The 17,736-nt window shown below is 44.5% G+C and overlaps 2 protein-coding genes across 2 annotated transcripts in view; both read left to right on the forward strand.

The window, feature by feature from the left end:
* DHX16 (DEAH-box helicase 16) overlaps nucleotides 1-17,736 on the forward strand; it is a 103,283-nt gene that overhangs the window by 28,595 nt on the left and 56,952 nt on the right. The gene's annotated exons all lie outside the window — the stretch shown is intronic.
* PPP1R18 (protein phosphatase 1 regulatory subunit 18) overlaps nucleotides 7-17,736 on the forward strand; it is a 45,756-nt gene continuing 28,026 nt past the window's right edge. Inside the window, exon 1 of the mRNA XM_081935716.1 lies at nucleotides 7-2,913. Coding sequence (XP_081791842.1) covers nucleotides 1,282-2,913 — 1,632 coding nt within the window. The 5' untranslated portion in view covers nucleotides 7-1,281. The remainder of the gene's footprint in view (nucleotides 2,914-17,736) is intronic.

Here is a 17,736-nt window from a genome sequence, read left to right on the forward strand (position 1 = left end):
GACCACGAGGAGGGAAATCCACTCTATTCCTCCTGGATCACCTTTGTTTGCAATCAGATTCTCTCTCTGGGGTGAAAAGCCTTCCCTATGCTCTCTCCTGGATGCTGCAATTCCTGTATGCCCCTTGCCCATGAGTAATTCTGGCTCCAGGCTTATTTTTCTGAGTGGATGGCATAAAACTGCCCTGTAAATAAACCTGCCCCATCCTCTTGCAATGTCCCTTGCCTCTTCCGTATCACTGCACAAGGCTTTTTTAAAAATCTAGATTGCTTACTCAGGCATAACTATGTCCCTTGCATTCTTTTTTTTATTAACAGCCATTAAGAAAGGTTAGATCAGAACACCCGATAGTAACACAAAACAACATGGAAGGAAGCTGTGTTTTTTTTTTAAGTCCCCTGTAGTTCCTCTTCTCCTTTTTCATGCTCTTCCACCCTTTAACTTCCCTTGCACTGGCCATCAAGATGGGGGGGGGGGTGTCAAATCTTGTAAACAAACCTAATCTTTGACTTGCAAGGATGCCTGGATTCCTTGTGTAAGGAGCTCCCGTGTAGAACTGTCACCGCCACAACACACCAGAGACAGTGTGTGTGACATGAGTTGGAAAGAGTGAGTGGATGTGGAGAGGGAGGAGGAAAAACATCAAAGATTGAGCCTGAAGGAAGCCTTTTATCTCTTTCTCTCTCTCTCTCTCCCTCCCCCCCCCTCTCTGTGTCTCTCTCTCCCCCTTTCTCATAGCTAAAGGGACTTAATTATGCAATATCTTCTGACAGATCATCTTCCTCTTCCTGATCCTTCGAGCTACTCTTTCCCCTTTTCTTTCTTCTGAATGTATTCCCCGTACTCTCCCACCTTTCCTTCTCCTTTTCCAATCCAGTGCTCCCTCATTCCACCTCCATCTGTCACTTCCTACCATTTTCCTCTGATCATTTTTTTATTTCTGAGCCTCCATTTTCTGTTACTCTAATACTGTCTGTCGTCTCCTTTCCAACCATTTCTCTAAACCCTCTTCTACTCATTTCCAAGCCTGTTCCAGATCCTCTTTTTTCTCTTTCTTCACTCCCTCGTTCATTCCATTTTTTCCTTTCCACTTTTGTTTTTGTCTCGCTTTTCGTGTTCTTTAAATTGCTCTCTCAAGCTCATTTTCCTGTCTCTGTTTTCCCTTCCTTCTCGCTCCCTGAACATCCCACCAAATCTTTTCTTTTCCTTTTTTTTCCCACTGCTTTCCCCCACCCCCTAGATTTCCCTCTTGTTTCCTGCTATCTCATACCTCCAGCAAAGATGTCTTCAACTCCTCCACTGCCAGAATGGAAACTCCAGTTACTGGAGCGTCGGCGAAAGGAGGAAGAGGAGACGCGGCGGCGGGAACAGGAGCAACAAGATCGCATGGCTAAGATGCCGGCTTGGAAACGGGAAATCATTGAACGACGCCGGGCCAAGCAAGGTTCAAGCACTTCTTTTTCTGAACCAAGCGGACCAGGGGAAACTGAGAGTGGCCCATCCTCCATGCCTGCTGCAACATCATCCTACCAAGAGGGGGAGCCAGAGAGTTCTGTGCTACAGGAGAAGATTGGCCCAGTCCACAAAAATCCTTTCATTCAACTGGAGAAGCGCCGCCATCATCATGAGTCTGGCCCTCCCGAAAATGAACTTGCGAACACCAAAGCCAAGCAAATAGTGGATCTGTGTGGGCAGATTCCAGGTGTCCGGACCCTGCGGGCAGACAATGTCATTATAATTGAAACAGCCCATGGGGCGCCACCGGCACAGCTGGCTAGTGACCGCCACTCGGCAGAAGCCAAATCTGGCAGCATGGAGTCCCTCAATGAGCTGCTGGCCCGCCGTGGGGGCAGCGTGACTGAGATCCGTGCAGGGGAGGTCTTCATCGTCAAGTCGGCTTTGAGCCGCAGCGTGGAGGATCTCAACGCCGTGGGCCGAGCTGAGCACCGGGCATCGCTGCCCGAGCAGCGCCAAGGACGGGTGAGCAAACTGCTCAGCCGGTTCAGCCAAGAGGACGGTGGAGGGATGGTAATGCCATCGCCCCCGGTGAAGTCCCTCAGCACTGAGAATTTAACCGAAAGCAGCAGCTTTGGAGGAAGAAAGCTAATCCATTCTCCAGCAGACCCCATCCTGGCCCGGCTGCCCTGTGTCAATCGCCTCCCCAGCCCTCCCTGTGACCTCCCGGGACTGACACCCCCAGGCCCTTGCACTGTGGCATCTTATCGAAGCCAATTTGAAGCTAAATCAAGCAGTGGGGAGGGCTGGCCAGATAGTCCCCCAAGGCGCTCACCCACTGGGAAAAGGTGGGGAAGGGAGGCTGTGTCCCCAGACAGAGGGCCCAGGATGGAGACCGGTGATATGGAGGCGGCAGTGGAATGCCACTCGGCTGAGGACGATATCCAGGGCAAAGCCTTGGCCAACTTGCGCCTCCACTCCAGGAACTCCTTCATGGTAGTCCCACTGAGGGCTTCGGCTTCCCCTCCCCCAGAACCCAAGCAGGAAGCCAGCCCTTCTCCTCCTTCAGCCAAGCCCCCAGTCCCCACTTCCTGCTCTTCACCCAGCTGTGAACAACTTCTCCCGGACGCTGTTGAGGAGCCGCCGCCCGAGGCCGAGGCCATGAGACGCAGCGGCAACAGCAAAGTTAAGGAGGATGTCAGGATGGGAAGCCTGGCCCGGGTCTCATCCCCCCATCCAGCCATGCAGCGTCGCAGTGGCAACACCATCACAATCAATCCTCGGAAGGCCCCTGTGTCACCTGTCACGGCTGTGGAGAACGGCATCGAGAGCTCTCCGCCAATGGCCACGATGCCCATGAAGAAGCGCTACCCCACAGTGGAGGAGATCCAGGTGATTGGAGGCTACCTCTCTCTGCAGAGATCGTGTCTTGCAAAGAACGACCGACATCGGAAAAAGGTAGGTGATCCTCCAAGCCCTTCCGAAGGTCAGCTTTGCAGCTGTTTGCATTTCGTAAACATCTGCACTTTTGCATTTGTCTCGTTCAAAGACCTTTGGGTGGCCACAACTTTTTCAGGTGCCGTGTTTTACTCTTTCACTTGTTACGCCCATCACACACCCTCCCCCCTGTGATCGCTATTACCTTTTCCTGCATGCTTGTTCCTTTATTCCTCTGACACTATTGGAGACATTTACCTCAGAAAGTGAATATTTCTGGAGCAATTCAGTTTCTAGAAATGCTTGTTGATGAAGGATGCAGGGATTCAATTCAAAGCTGGTAACCAAACTACTCTTTTGCCTTATTAGAACTTGATATTTTTCATGTAATACAAAACTTTGGCTTCTGTAAAGCAGATCCCTAATTCCTCCCCTTTTTTCAGATGAGCAAATGAAGCAAAGAAAATTGAGTTTGTTCTTGGTTGGCACACACGTTCAGGACACGCAAGGCTTTAAATCCCTGTCTCCAACTCAGTGCTTTAGCCTACGGTCCATGACTTTCCATTGACAATGTAGTTGTAATACTAACCTTTCCTTTTATGCTAACTACAATAGCGCAATATATATATATATATATATATATATATATATATATATATATATATATATATATATATATATATATATATATATATATATTTGTCTGTTGAAAGGTCCTTGGGATACAGAGCAATTTCACACCCCGCCTCACACAGTAAAACAATTAATCTCTAGTACCTCTGATCACTTGTTCAGCAGAGGTCAGCGAGGTTGCCTCCAAATTGAAGTCTTGGAGACCCACCTCTTCAAGGATGGTGTGAGGCTGCTGTTTTCTTTGAATGAGCTTTCCACACTAAGAACAAAGATGGAAGGAGCCATACAAGAAAACCAGCCCCACCGTCCCAAAATTCCAGGAATGATTAATTCTTCATCCAGTCGTGCTGTCCTTTTCTACCCCCGGTGCAATATTGTCCCCAGTTGCTCTGTGTTTATCTCTTCCACACGGTTCTGCCTTGTAATTTCCCCCTTACCTTGAGTTGTCAGCAATCCTCAGAGGAAGACAGCTACATCCTGCGAATTGCATTAAGCTTTCCTAATGTACGGTTTAAAAAAACAAAACATGCTGGATATGAGGCTTAAACCATCGTTCTTGGTAGGGATGTTTTTGTGCAAGCTGCAATATATTCTTTGGAGCTGCCCTTGCACGTTTCAGGGTTTGCACGAACGCCTAATCAAAAGGAAATAACTAATACAGGCAGGTGGAATTGTTTTATTCATTTGCAAATTAGTTTAGCAGACATGTCCTTTAGACATATGTGACATTTATAGACAGACCTCAGGAGTGGCAACTATAGGCCAGCTCCTTTGTTGTGTTGACTGTATTTTCCAAGCACACTTCCAGAATACAAATCTTCCCTTACTTCAAAGGGTGATCAATATCATGGTTGTAGTTACTATGCCGCCGCCTGTTCATCTGAAATTTCACCAGGTGTTGGCTGTGACCTCTTGAAAGCAGTTCCTGCTAAAAAGTCATTCGTTCCTATTACGGAATGAGACATTAAGCACTTTACTGAACTTTAGCATCCATTCTCCAATCCTTTTATTTATGGCGTATGTGTGCTACCAAATCCATACAGATTCACAGTGGTTCATGGCACATGAAGAAACTAACTAACAATATAACATTTATTAGTTAATTGTAAACCAGTAAGAAAAACATACAATAGTGGGAATCCCATGATTCACATAATGGCAGTCAACCACCACCATTTTTTTCTGAGCAACATATACTTTCACATGTATTTGTATAAAATGATAGCATAGAAATGAAAAGCTTGCGTTTCCCCAAGGAGCACGTCAAAGATGGGAGTTTTTTGAAGCTCAAATACTTTCTTCAGCTAAATATGACATTTGAGCACCGATGTTCACATCATCTGCTTAGAACCAAGCATTGTGATGGAGGCTGAAGACCAGAAACCCTGCTGCCAGGATAAAGAAATTGTGAAGAAGGGTGATTTGGCTTCCCCCAAACAGGGTCTCCCTTTAACTTTGCTTTCCTTCATCACCTGCTTTCTAAGTGCTTGCTTAGAAACTTTCTCAAATTTCAGAGGACAATAGGGTAAAAACACGAGCAGTAGAATTAAACACCTGCGTACCATTTCTTTCTATCTCCCGGTTCTCCCATTTAAGAGCGTAATGCTACTTTAAAATGGTTGCGAAAGTTCCAAGACACAGTTCACTATCAAGCAGGTTGTTTTCCTCCTCAAAGCGTATATGTGCAGATCAGGTGTGTCTATTTTTAGGATGATGTATGAAGTGGGCCTGTTACCGATTTTCCTTTCCCCCCCACCCCCAAATGAAAGTGGAACGGCAGGAAACATGTGTAGGTGCCAGTTGGAACATTTAGTAAGAAGATTGATTGAGGTGTAGGGCTGGCAAAGCAGAAGTATATACAAAGCCAGATGAGGAGAGACTGTAAAGAGGTCTCTAGAGTAAGCGGTATAAAGACAGGAGAAGGCATGGTCAGAGCAGTGAGCCAAGGAATGTCTATAGCAGCAGCCATGCATTTACTTTTTAGTGGAATAAGATCCACTTTGAGACTTCCAGGTAGAACTTAGGATGGGAAAAGCATTCTCATGTTGAGGTTCCATTGTGACTTTGAGAGACAAAGGGATGTCTGGTCATTTGTTCTCCCTATCTGCAAAACTTATGGAGTGAAGATCAGTCATAACTGGATACTACCTTAATTAGCTGGAGATTACATTAGCATCAACAAAGGTTTCCTCAGATTCATCCAAGTCTGGTTTCCCTCCGTTCCTTGTACAGGAGAGACAGAGCTCTTATGTTTTTTGGATAAGATGACATTTCTGCTAAAGTGTCGTGTTTGGCAACTTAGGACCAAGCAGGTCCACTTGTCCTCTTCCTTGAGTATCAGCTCAACAAACTTGAGCCTGAGGATCCAGAACTTTCTGCCCAAAGTTCAGTGTGTGAAACGGGTTGGTGGTCAGGCTGGCCTTGGGAACGTCATGGTACTGTTTGCACACACATTTCCACAGAAGTCTTAAGTCCTCTTCCACAAAAGCCTTTTCACCCTAACAAGTCTACCCCATGGTCTCGGGTCACCAGATAAGTCCCAAGCAGAATAGAGGAAGCCTGTTTTCCCACCCTGTCCATCATAAGAAAGTTATTTAGTTAAATCATTAGCTATTGAAGGGATCTCTGGAGACTTCCCCCCCCCCTGCAGCTGGCTTTCCAAATGCTGCTCATTTTCTAGCCCCTTATTGTGAATCTCTTTCCCTCCCCCTTAGGCTTATGAACTGGGTTTCTTCTCAGTCCTTCCAATTTCATGGCCAAGAAAACTGCATACATGTCACGGGTGGGCTCTGGCAGAGACTACTGCCGGTTCGCTCAGGGATGTGCCAATTAAAATTGCTCTGCGCATGCACAGAAGCAGAAAACAAGATGGCGGCCAGGAGAACCGGTTAGGGGGCGTGGCAGGCCTGGGTCTCTGCCAGTTCCAGCAACCCATGCCACCAAGCTACTACTGGTTCGGACCTTAACTGGTCCAAACCGGTAGGAAACCACCACCCATACACGTACTGATGAAGTCACTGGAATCAAGTAGGACCTAAAGGAAATTTTGCATTTATAAGCCATGTATAATATCCATGCTGATCAGTGAATGAAAAGGAGGTGGGGTGCCTGGAGTAACTAGCTAACAATTTAACTAAATATAGCCCTTTACGCTGATCTTTTGTCAGGTTTTCATTATCACTCATTAAGAAGAGCCCTTCTGGTAATTAATTACTGCTGGAACATGGGGTTCTGTATATTATATTGCATTCAGCTAATAGATGTAAATGGATTTTAAGGTTCTTGACTTTTCAAAAGGAACTTCGGGTGTTGTGTTTAGAAGACAGAGGCGTGGTGAGGGAGAATAGTCATTTTTAAGGAGTACAATTAGGCATATCCCAGGCTAATGGCTCAGGGTCTTGAGTATCTTGGAGACCACCTGTCGAGCACAGGAAATCAGAAGTCCAGGCCATTTGGATGAATAGATATAGGTTTACCGTATGCTAAAATTCTCTACAACAATCTGAACTACTAACGGTCAAAGTTGGTGGTAGATAAGAGCCAATGGCATTCAAAGTGGGCTGGATTTAGATCCCTTGTGGACACAAAAATACTTGAGATGGATGACATGTTTGACTGCTCCCTCAGGCTCAGCCTGGTCACTTCCTACATCAGCTTTCCACAACAGTTTTCTCCTTTCCTACCCAAATAACTGGGAAGTACCTTCTGATGGTCCTCCTAGTACAGGGGTGGGGAACTGTGGCTCTTTTGCGACTTGTGGACTTCAACTCTCAGAATTCCTGAGGCAGCTATGTTGGTTCTGGAATTCTGGGAGTTGAAGTCCACAAGTCGCAAAAGAGCCACAGTTCCCCACCCCTGTCCTAGTAGGAAGAATGGAAATAAGAGCCCAATGGTGCACATACTCTATTAGTGGCTGTTCTGGAACAGCTTGTTTCCTGGAACCATATGGTTCCCACCCTCATAAGCCCAGAAGATGATGAAAATGTGGCCCTTCCAGAGGGCCTTTGGGAGGATTGACAAATCATGATGTCTATCATCCCTTTGAGGAAGGCCAAATCAAGCAACAAGTACCACCAAGATTCCAAAAATTCTCCTTTATTGTTGCAGGCTATATTAAAATAATTTTGAAAGCCTTTTTAGAATCTTCTAAAGACAACATGGGCTATTCTGAGTCTTCTTGTCACATATTCTACTTTCCCAGCCACTACAGGTGAAACTCAAAAAATTCGCATATCGTGCAAAAGTTCATTTATTTCAGTAATGCAACTTAAAAGGTGAAACTAATATATGAGATAAGACTCATTACATGCAAAGCAAGATAGTTCAAGCCGTGATTTGTCATACAATACAATACAATAGTAGAGTTGGAAGGGACCTTGGAGGTCTTCTAGTCCAACCCCCTGCCTAGGCAGGAAACCCTATACCGTTTCAGACAAATAGCTATCCAACATCTTCTTAAAGACTTCCAGTGTTGGGGCATTCACAACTTCTGGAGGCAAGCTGTTCCACTGATTAATTGTTCTCACTGTCAGGAAATTCCTCCTCAGTTCTAAATTGCTTCTCATAATTGTGATGCTTATGGGGTACAGCTCATGAAAACCCCAAATCCACCATGTCAGAAAATTAGAATATTACATGCAATCAATAAAACAAGGATTGTACATAGAACAATATCGGACCTCTGAAAAGTATAAGCATGCATATGTATTCAGTACTTAGTTTGGGGCCCTTTTGCAGCAATTACTGCCTCAATGCGGCGTGGCATGGAAGCTCTCAGCTTGTGGCATTGCTGAGGTGTTATGGAAGACCAGGATGCTTCAATAGTGGCCTTCAGCTCTTCTGCATTGTTCGGTCTCATGTCTCTCATCTTTCTCTTGGCAATGCCCTATAGATTCTCTTTGGGGTTTAGGTCAGGCGAATTTGTTGGCCAATCAAGCACAGTAATCCAACAGTCATTGAACCAGGTTTTGGTGCTTTTGGCAGTGTGGGCAGCTGGAAAATGAAGTCAGCATCTCCATAAATCTCGTCTGCAGAAGGAAGCATGAAGTGCTCCAAAATCTCCTAGTAGACGGCTGCGTTGACCCTGGTCTTAATGAAGCAGGTCCTGTTGCTCAGTAGTCCAAAGTCCTCTTTTCTGATGAGAGCAACTTTTGCATCTCATTCAGAAACCAAGGACCCAGAGTATGAAGGAAGAATGGATAGGCCAATCAAGCACAGTAATTCCACGGTCATTGAACCAGTTTTTTGTGCTTTTGGCAAAAGTTGCTCTCATCAGAAAAAAGGACTTTGGACCACTGTGCTTCATTAAGACCAGGGTCAACACAGCCGTCTACCAGGAGATTTTGGAGCACTTCATGCTTCCTTCTGCAGATGAGCTTTATGGGGATGCTGACCTCTGAAAAGTATAAGCATGCATATGTACTCAGTACTTGGTTTGGGCCCCTTTTGCAGCAATTACTGCCTCAATGCGGCGTGGCATGGAAGCTCTCAGCCTGTGGCACTGTTCTATGTACAATCCTTGTTTTATTGATTGCATGTAATATTCTAATTTTCTGAGATGATGGATTTGGGGTTTTCATGAGCTGTACGAGATAATCATCACAATTATGACAAATCACGGCTTGAACTATCTTGCTTTGCACGTAATGAGTCTTATCTCATATATTAGTTTCACCTTTTAAGTTGCATTACTGAAATAAATGAACTTTTGCATGATATTCTTATTTTTCGAGTTTTACCTGTATTTCTTCTCTCCCACTTCCCCCTCAAGGCCGGGGCTCAATTTCTTGAAGCCATCACCTCTCTATTTAATCATTTTTAGTGTTATAGTTTCATTAATGTTGGAAGATCCGAAGCACCAGGTGAGGGATGGCTCATTGTACAGAAAATGGGGCTGTTAGGAGTCAAAGCCAATTTGATGGCCTATAATCAGTCTAATCATAAATTAATTTTGGATTTGTATCTTGTTAAACCCTCTAACACTGCCTAGAGTTTGGCTGGTTTCAGATGGTTAGATAAAAGTTTAGAAATAAATTAAAAATAGGGTTACACTTGTCGCTAATGCTATGGCCAAGTAGGGCTGCAGATTCGCTAGAAAAGCATAAGTTGCCATTGCCTTTGATATGTAAAAATCAGTTTGGGAATGGTCATATATTGGTGATAGAGAGTGATATGTCAGAACAAAAATCTCTTTGCTAAGACCACAGCTACTGGTAAGGATCTGAATATCCCAAATGCATCTCAGTCTCACATGCAATCATTTCCAAACTGTTGCAAAGGTACAGAGTCCTGCACATAATCAGAAGAAGGAGAAAAGAAAACCATAACAATGTTTTTCCTCATATCAGCCTATAGAAAAGTATTGCATATTTGCAGGCAGGATTCTCTGAATTCCAGCTAATCTTTGTTTGAAGAAATTCGGAGACTCACATTCCAGAGACAGCTGCCAGATCTGTATTTTCTGAGAATTCTTCACTACCATAAATACATTTTAATCCTCCGTTCTTTACATCATAAATCATATGTAAAGAAGCAGTACAATTCTGCAGTTCATAATCACATTAAAGGAGAAATTCAACCAGCCAAATCTTTCTGTTTAACTTGCTGCAACAGGTACAAAGGTGTAAGAACAGAAACAGTAGCAGTGGGTAAAATTCCACTGCTGATGTAACTGAGGGTGTCAAAACTTGATAATCAAGCAAATTTTTGGGACCTTGGGATTTCCAGTCAGTGTCAATCAACAGAGGACCGAGGGATAATCCTGCTCCAGTTCTCTAACTCCAGAGCTTTGCTCGCAAGTGTCAGCAATTGAATGTTTTCATAGCTAAGGCATAAGAATGATCAACTGTTTGTACCTTTAGATTAAGTTTTATTAAAGAAAGGTAAAAAGTAATTGCTAGTCAAGGAAAAAAACATGCACCCATTGGCCAGGACATTAGAGAATGCAATTCCTTTGTGTAGTGAAACTCAGAGGTTTTCGGATCTCATTCCTGAGAATTCGGGTAATTGATATCTGAAGGAAGAACATTTATATGATGCTTCCTCATGGATCTATCTCTATGATGGATGAAGGTGGGGTGTTTTTTTTTGCGTGATATTTTTTGTGTGTGTGTGAATGTAGTGGACTTGTGACGCAATTGCTCTTTCAGGAAAGAAATAAGTTCATTCTCGGATTTTAGATCACAGAACATAGGAATGAGAAAAAAAACGGTAGTTAACAGTTGTGGCCAAAATGAAAGTTAGATTATCTCTTACACTTTAAAGGGAGACATCATGTTGCTTCAAGGATCAACCTCTACTGTCAGACCTGGCTGCCACAAACTCTTGAGTTCAAATGGGTGAATTCTAATCCATGATTTACAACCATTTGTTTAGTGAACGTTTGAAGTTACAACAGCAGTAAAAAAAAAAGTGACATGACCATTTCCCACACTTATTATCGTTGCAGCATCCCCAGATTCATTCCACAACCGTGTTGCTAATTTAACAACTGCAGTGATTGGCTTAACAACTCTGGCAAGGAAGCTCATAAAATGGGGCAAAGCTCACTTAACTGTCTCGCTTAGCAAAATGAATTGTGGTCATAAGTTGAGGACTACCTGTCTTTATCATGCAGTTGGAATTGACCTGTTCACTCACTCCTGTTCAGGCCTTATTTTCCCATGTTCAGTTCTCATTATTCGGAGCATGCAAATGAACAGAAGTTTCCTCTGCTTACAGCTTCACTGTTGGCAGTGGAGAACCGATCTCCGCGTGAGGTTGGTTTGAGGCATTGTACAAACTCAGGGTTCCCGGCAGATGTTGGCTTCCTGCAACAGACCATCAGGTTTTGAACATGGAAACTCCCTCTTCATTTGCTGCCTGAGTAGCAGAGCTGAGGGGCAGATTAACACCGCTCTATGTTGGGCATAGAAACCTTTTAACTCCCTGCTAAGTGCATTCCTGGGATTGCTTCTGCATAATGGGTGAAGTCTCCTGGATGGAATTCATTCCTGTAGGTTCACGAAAAACAAATTCATAAAAAAGAAAAAGGAGGAATTGAGCTGGTGGCTTTATTCTATTCTTTTGAGTGATCAGCCATTACATAGACCAGTGGTTCTCAACATTTTTCTTCAGTAGAATAGAATGGAATGGAATGGAATAGAATTCTTTATTGGCCAACATATGAAGAACGGTCGCAGGAACTGGGTATGTCTAGTTTAATAGAAAAAAGGACTAGGGGAGACATGATAGCAGTCTTCCAATATCTCAGGGGTTGCCACAAAGAAGAGGGAGTCAGGCTATTCTCCAAAGCACCTGAGGGCAGGACAAGAAGCAATGGGTGGAAACTAATCAAGGAGAGAAGCAACTTAGAACTGAGGAGAAATTTCCTGACAGTTAGAACAATTAATCAGTGGAACAGCTTGCCTCCAGAAGTTGTGAATGCCCCAACACTGGAAGTCTTAAGAAGATGTTGGATAGCCATTTGTCTGAAAAGGTATAGGGTTTCCTGCCTAGGCAGGGGGTTGGACTAGAAGACCTCCAAGGTCCCTTCCAACTCTGCTATTGTATTGTACTGTAAGTGTGATTAGACACACAAGGAATTTGTCTTTGGTGCACATGCTCTAAGTGTACATAAAAAGACAAGATACATTCGTCAAGAACCATAAGATACAACACTTAGTGATAGTCATAGGTTACTAATAAGCAATCAAATTATACTAGGAAACAAATAAAACAATGTAAATTTTAAAGATACAAGCAACATGGTTACAGTCATAAGTGGGAAGAGAGAGGTACTAGGAAAGAGAGAGGTTCTAAGAAGGAAGAGAAGAATAATAGTAATACATTCTTAGTAAATTATTTGACCGTGTTGTGGGGATTAGTTGTTAAGCAGAACAATGGCATTCGGGGGAAAACTGTCCTTGTGTCTAGTTGTTTTGGTGTGCAGTGCCCTGTAGCATCGTTTTGAGGGTAAAGGTTGAAACAGTTTATGTCTAGGATATGAGGGATCTGTATCAGAGGTGGAATTCAGCAGGTTCTGACCAGTTCTGGAGAACCGGTAGCGGAAATTTCGAGTAGTTCAGAGAACCGATAAATACCACCTCTGACAGGCCCCGTCCCTATCTATTATCTCCCGAGTCCCAGCTGATCTGGAGGGAATGGGGATTTTGCAGTAACCTTCTGCTGCAGTGGGGTGGGAATGGAGATTTTACAGTATCTTTCCCCTGTCACCAAGCCACGCCCACCAGCCACACCACACCCACCAAGCCACACCCACAGAACAGGTAGTAAAAACTTTGAATCCCACCACTGGTCTGTAGATATTTTCACAGCCCTCTTTTTGACACTATAGACCAGTGATCGCGAACCTATGGCACGCGTGCCACAGGTGGCATGTGGAGCCATTTGTCAGGGCACGCGAGGCGCTGCCCTGTCAGCTGGCCAGTGCGCATGTGTGCGCTGGCCAGATGAGTTCACCCTTTTTTAAAGCCATTTTTCACCCTCCCCAGGCTCCAGAGGCTTTATAGGAGCCCGGGGAGGGCGAAAAGAGCCTCATCCCCCCCCCCCCGAGGCCCTCCGGAGGCTTCATGAGCTTCCCTGAAGTCGCCAGAGTGCCAAAAAACGGCCCTATGGGCAAACCGGAAGTTCGGGAACGGACTTCCAGTTTGCTCGGAGGGTCGTTTTGACTGCTCTGGAGGTTTTAGGTAAGCGTACTGAAGGTCCCTCAACCCTTCGAAGCACTCAAAACGACCCTCCGAGCAAACCGGAAGTACTTCCGGTTTGCTCGGAGGTTCGTTTTGACTGCTCCGGAGGTTTTAGGTAAGCGTACTGAATGTCCCTGAAGCCTCCGGAGGGCTTCCGGGGGGCGGGGGGGCTGTTTTCCCCCTCCCCAGGCTCCTATCAAGCCTCTGGAGCCTGGGGAGGGCAAAAAAAGCATGCAAAAATGGGGGGGTCACGCCTGTAGTGCGCGCATGCGCACTGTGGGGTCAGTATTGTATTATGGGTGCGGCACGCCCACAAACTACCCCACTACGCTCCCCCCACTTATGGCACGCGAGCCAAAAAAGGTTCGCCATCACTGCTGTAGACCTTCTTTAAATGCCTTTTGTGGCCATGGACCCCCAAGACCTAACTCCAAGATTTAAAGCACTGGACTTAATGAATGAGGTTGAGAACCACTGGCATAGACTCTTGATCTCGTCTTCCCTTTGCCAATCAAGTCTTTTCATATTCCCTCTCTTTCATCTTTACATCAAAGGGACTTGTGTATTAGAAGCATGGCTAGCTGGGAATTTGTGGTTTTTGAAGTCCACAGGTTTCAAAGTTGCCAAGATTGGACATACTCTGATTTAGAGCGTTCCCCATAATGAGATTCTAACATACCTATTATGATTGATTAAGTCAGCCTAGCAGCTTTGGAAGATGAGCCGAAAAAAGGCCGCAATTCTCTACTAGTAGAGGAAATCTGCTCCATGCTTATAGTTTGCCTACTCTGGTATCAACTGTTTCTTGTATAGATAAAAGCTTTCTCTGATTTTATTCTCATGCAATATTTTAATTTCTATATTTAGAACTCAGAATCTACCAAAGGCCTTTTTCTGCTTCGGGCGTGAATGAAAAGGGGCTTCCTGCTTCATCACATACACTTAAAAAAATGTACAAGCCATTCGACCTTACTATGAATTATTGCTTTTCATTAGTTTTTCAAGGTAGTATCAGCTCTCTTGCCTCCATCTCTTCCACCCAATGACAGCCTGAGCATTACATTGTCCTGAGTGAATCTCTTGCCATAAAAGCACAGCTCTTCTCTAGCCAAAAAAGCATAGTTCTGTTCTCCAACAGAACGAATAAAGCAGACTTAGGCACTTTACAACCCCTGGGCCACATTCAGTCCTTTGGCCATCCCTATCTAGTTCATGTGGATTGCTTTTATTTTTAAAGATGATTACAATATTTTTTGAAGTGTGTGTTTGTGTGTGATTACACATCTTCACAGCCCTATTGGTATGGTCCTTCACGACAGTCCTAGTTTCCGATGTGGCCAGTTGGGGAAAATAATTGCCCACCCCTGGAACAGAGGAAAAAAGCTATTGTATTGCTGCCTGAGACAATCACTTCCCTTTAGTAGAACATTGAGTCTACTTGCCTCTGAAAATAATATCCATCATAGGAACCAAGAGTCCCTTGGACTGCAAGGCGATCAAACCGGCCAGTCCTAGAGGGGATCAACCCTGACTGCTCTTTGGAAGGCCAGATCCTGAAGATGAAACTCAAATACTTTGGCCACTTAATGAGAAGGAAGGAGTCACTGGAGAAGAGTCTAATGCTGGGAACGATTGAGGGCAAAAGAAGAAGGGGACGGCAGAGAATGAGGTAGCTGGATGGAGTCACCGAAGCAGTCGGCATGAGCTTAAATAGACTACAGAGGATGGTAGAAGACAGGAAAACCTAGAGGAATGTTGTCCATGGGATCACGATTGGTCGGACACAACTTTACCAGTAACAACAACAAGGAAGCAAGAGTTTTCCCCGCAAAGATTGACAGGATTTTTGAGAACCCAAACACAGCTGATTAAGGCTTAACAACTTTAAATAAGCAATGAAAATTCTTGTCCCAATTGTGGTTATAAGCTGAGGACTACCTGTATGCATTCCATAGTTAAATACTGTATTCCAGTATTATAAAACCAAACAAACAGGGTTTTCACACTGTGATCCGTAGGGGACTGCTGTCTGAATAGATGCTAGGTTTTGAATATCCGGCAAGCCATCCAGAGGCAGCATTCCTCCAAATCATGTTTTGCATTCTAGAGCCGCTACTTGTGACTTTCCCAACTGGCTTCCGACAAGCAAAGTCAATGGGATAAGTTGGATTCACTTAATGACCATGTGATTCACTTAGCAGCTGCAGTGATTTGCATGATAACTGTAACAAAAAAAAGTTGGAAAATCAGGCATGATACATCCAATAGGCCCCATTAACAACTGCTCTTGAGTAGCCATTAAAGGGAAACAGAAGAGCCTAAATTTTGATCTTCGTCCTGCCCCACCCTTGCCTTTTCTGTCTCTCTCTGACATGTCTTATTCTGTCCAGTCTCTTTTGTGGCATCCCTTAGGAAAATTCCAGCCTTTTAATTCCCTCTTGGATTCTTTTTCCTTTCTTCCTTCACAAATAGCCCTTTTATCTAACTGCTTGCCCAAAGCAGCCAGCCTTCACTGGATTTTCCCCTCCTGCCTCCAGGCTGCATTTCTTTGGCGTGAGCTGTCACCGCCTGGCTGGTGTCCAGAGCTGACACAACAACCTCTCAGAGGAAGCAAAGCCAGCTGACATCAGCTGAATGCAGCTCTTTGCCTGTTGGCCTTCTTCTTCCTCTTTTGAGCAAGCAAAGCTATGGAAATTCATGGGCTCTGACTTCTGGCCTGGGCCGAAAACCTCAATCATGAAAGACAACATTTAAAAGGATTGTCAGAGGACCTGATCAGTTCACGTGCTGGGGGTGGGGAGTCAGGCCAGTGTGTATAGCAAAGATGGAAAACACATGAAGAAGACATTGAGTGCCCTAGGGGGATCTCAGGAGGCTTCTTAGTTAGCATACATCTTCCTAAGCAGCAGCTGGTCATTTTGTTCTCCTCTCTGAGGAGCACTTCTGCTAGATTAAAACAGGTATAGAGTTATGAGTCAGACCTGGCCGAAGGATATAAGCTCACATAGGCAGAATTTCCATGGAACTGTCGGGAATTGCAACTCCACTTCAGGGTGTGAATCATTTAAAGAAGAAGAACAAAAGTGGAATGTTGGAAGTCTTTTATATCATAGCAGCTAGTTGAGCTGCTTGCTGAGGAAGGAAAGAAGGAAGGAAGGAAGGAAAGAAGGAAGGAAGGAAGGAAGGAAGGAAGGAAGGAAGGAAGGAAGGAAGGAAGGGGAAAGGAGAAAGAAGGAAGAAACTGGAGATCTGGTTTCCTTCACACCTGAGAAGGCTTTGGGTCATTCCTCAACTGCAGGGCAACAAAGGAGGGAATCAACCATACAAAAGAGCTTTGCACACTTGGTGTTTGGTGTTAGGTCCCAAATACTGTAATTCTGGACCTCAGGTAGGATAACCTAATGCAAGAACTTGCATCATGACATTGTAGTGGGGAGAAAGCAGCTGTTCCATGGATACATCATTAGCGTCTGAAACACCTGCTAGCAATTTTAATACTTTCCAAATCCAGAACCACTTTCATCTCAAGGGGCAAACTGAATAATGTACTTTACGTATTATTTTTACTTTCATTAATTTACCTGGCGGTTGTGTATTTGGAGGGGGGGAAGGGGTTGTCTTCTCTCGTCAGCTGAATTGAACAGATGGCCGGAGACGATAAAACCAGGATAATACAATAATACAATAGTAGAGTTGGAAGGGACCTTGGAGGCCTTCTAGTCCAACCCCCTGCCTAGGCAGGAAACCCTATACCATTTCAGACAGATGGCTATCCAACATCTTCTTAAAGACTTCCAGTGTTGGGGCATTCACAACTTCTGGAGGCAAGCTGTTCCACTGATTAATTGTTCTAACTGTCAGGAAATTTCTCCTCAGTTCTAAGTTGCTTCTCTCCTTGATTAGTTTCCACCCATTGCTTCTTGTTCTACCCTCAGGTGCCTTGGGGAATAGTTTGACTCCCTCTTCTTTGTGGCAACCCCTGAGATATTGGAACAATGCTATCATGTCTCCCCTAGTCCTTCTTTCTCTTAAGCTAAACATACCCAGTTCCTGCAACCGTTCTTCATATGCACTACATCTTCCCTGTTTTGATGCCTTCAAGTCAGCGTTTGCAGGGATTTTCCTTCAACGTTTTCAAAGAGCTGAGACAATGTGGTTGGTCCAACGTCATCCAACCGGCTTTGTCCCTAAGGCAGTACAGACTGGTGTCTGTACTAACATCACCAGTGATTTGGTAATATACATTCATGCAGCACTTATTAGAATGGCCTGTAAAAATCCAGACAACCACCAGGTGATAGGAAAGTGTTACAGAAATGTCTTAACTACTTGCTGCCATCTAATTATCATTTAGGGGACTCAGTGGCTAAGATACTGAGCTTGTCAATCAGAAAGGTTGGCAGTTCAGCGGTTCGAATCCCTAGCGCTGTGTAACGGAGTGAGCTCCTGTTACTTGCCCCAACTTCTGCCAACGTAGCACTTCGAAAGCACGTAAAAAATGAAAGTAGAAAAATAGGGACCACTT

The sequence above is a fragment of the Natrix helvetica genome, assembly GCF_964273705.1.
Source record: "Natrix helvetica genome assembly, chromosome: 1".
In the NCBI taxonomy this organism is placed as follows: domain Eukaryota; kingdom Metazoa; phylum Chordata; class Lepidosauria; order Squamata; family Natricidae; genus Natrix; species Natrix helvetica.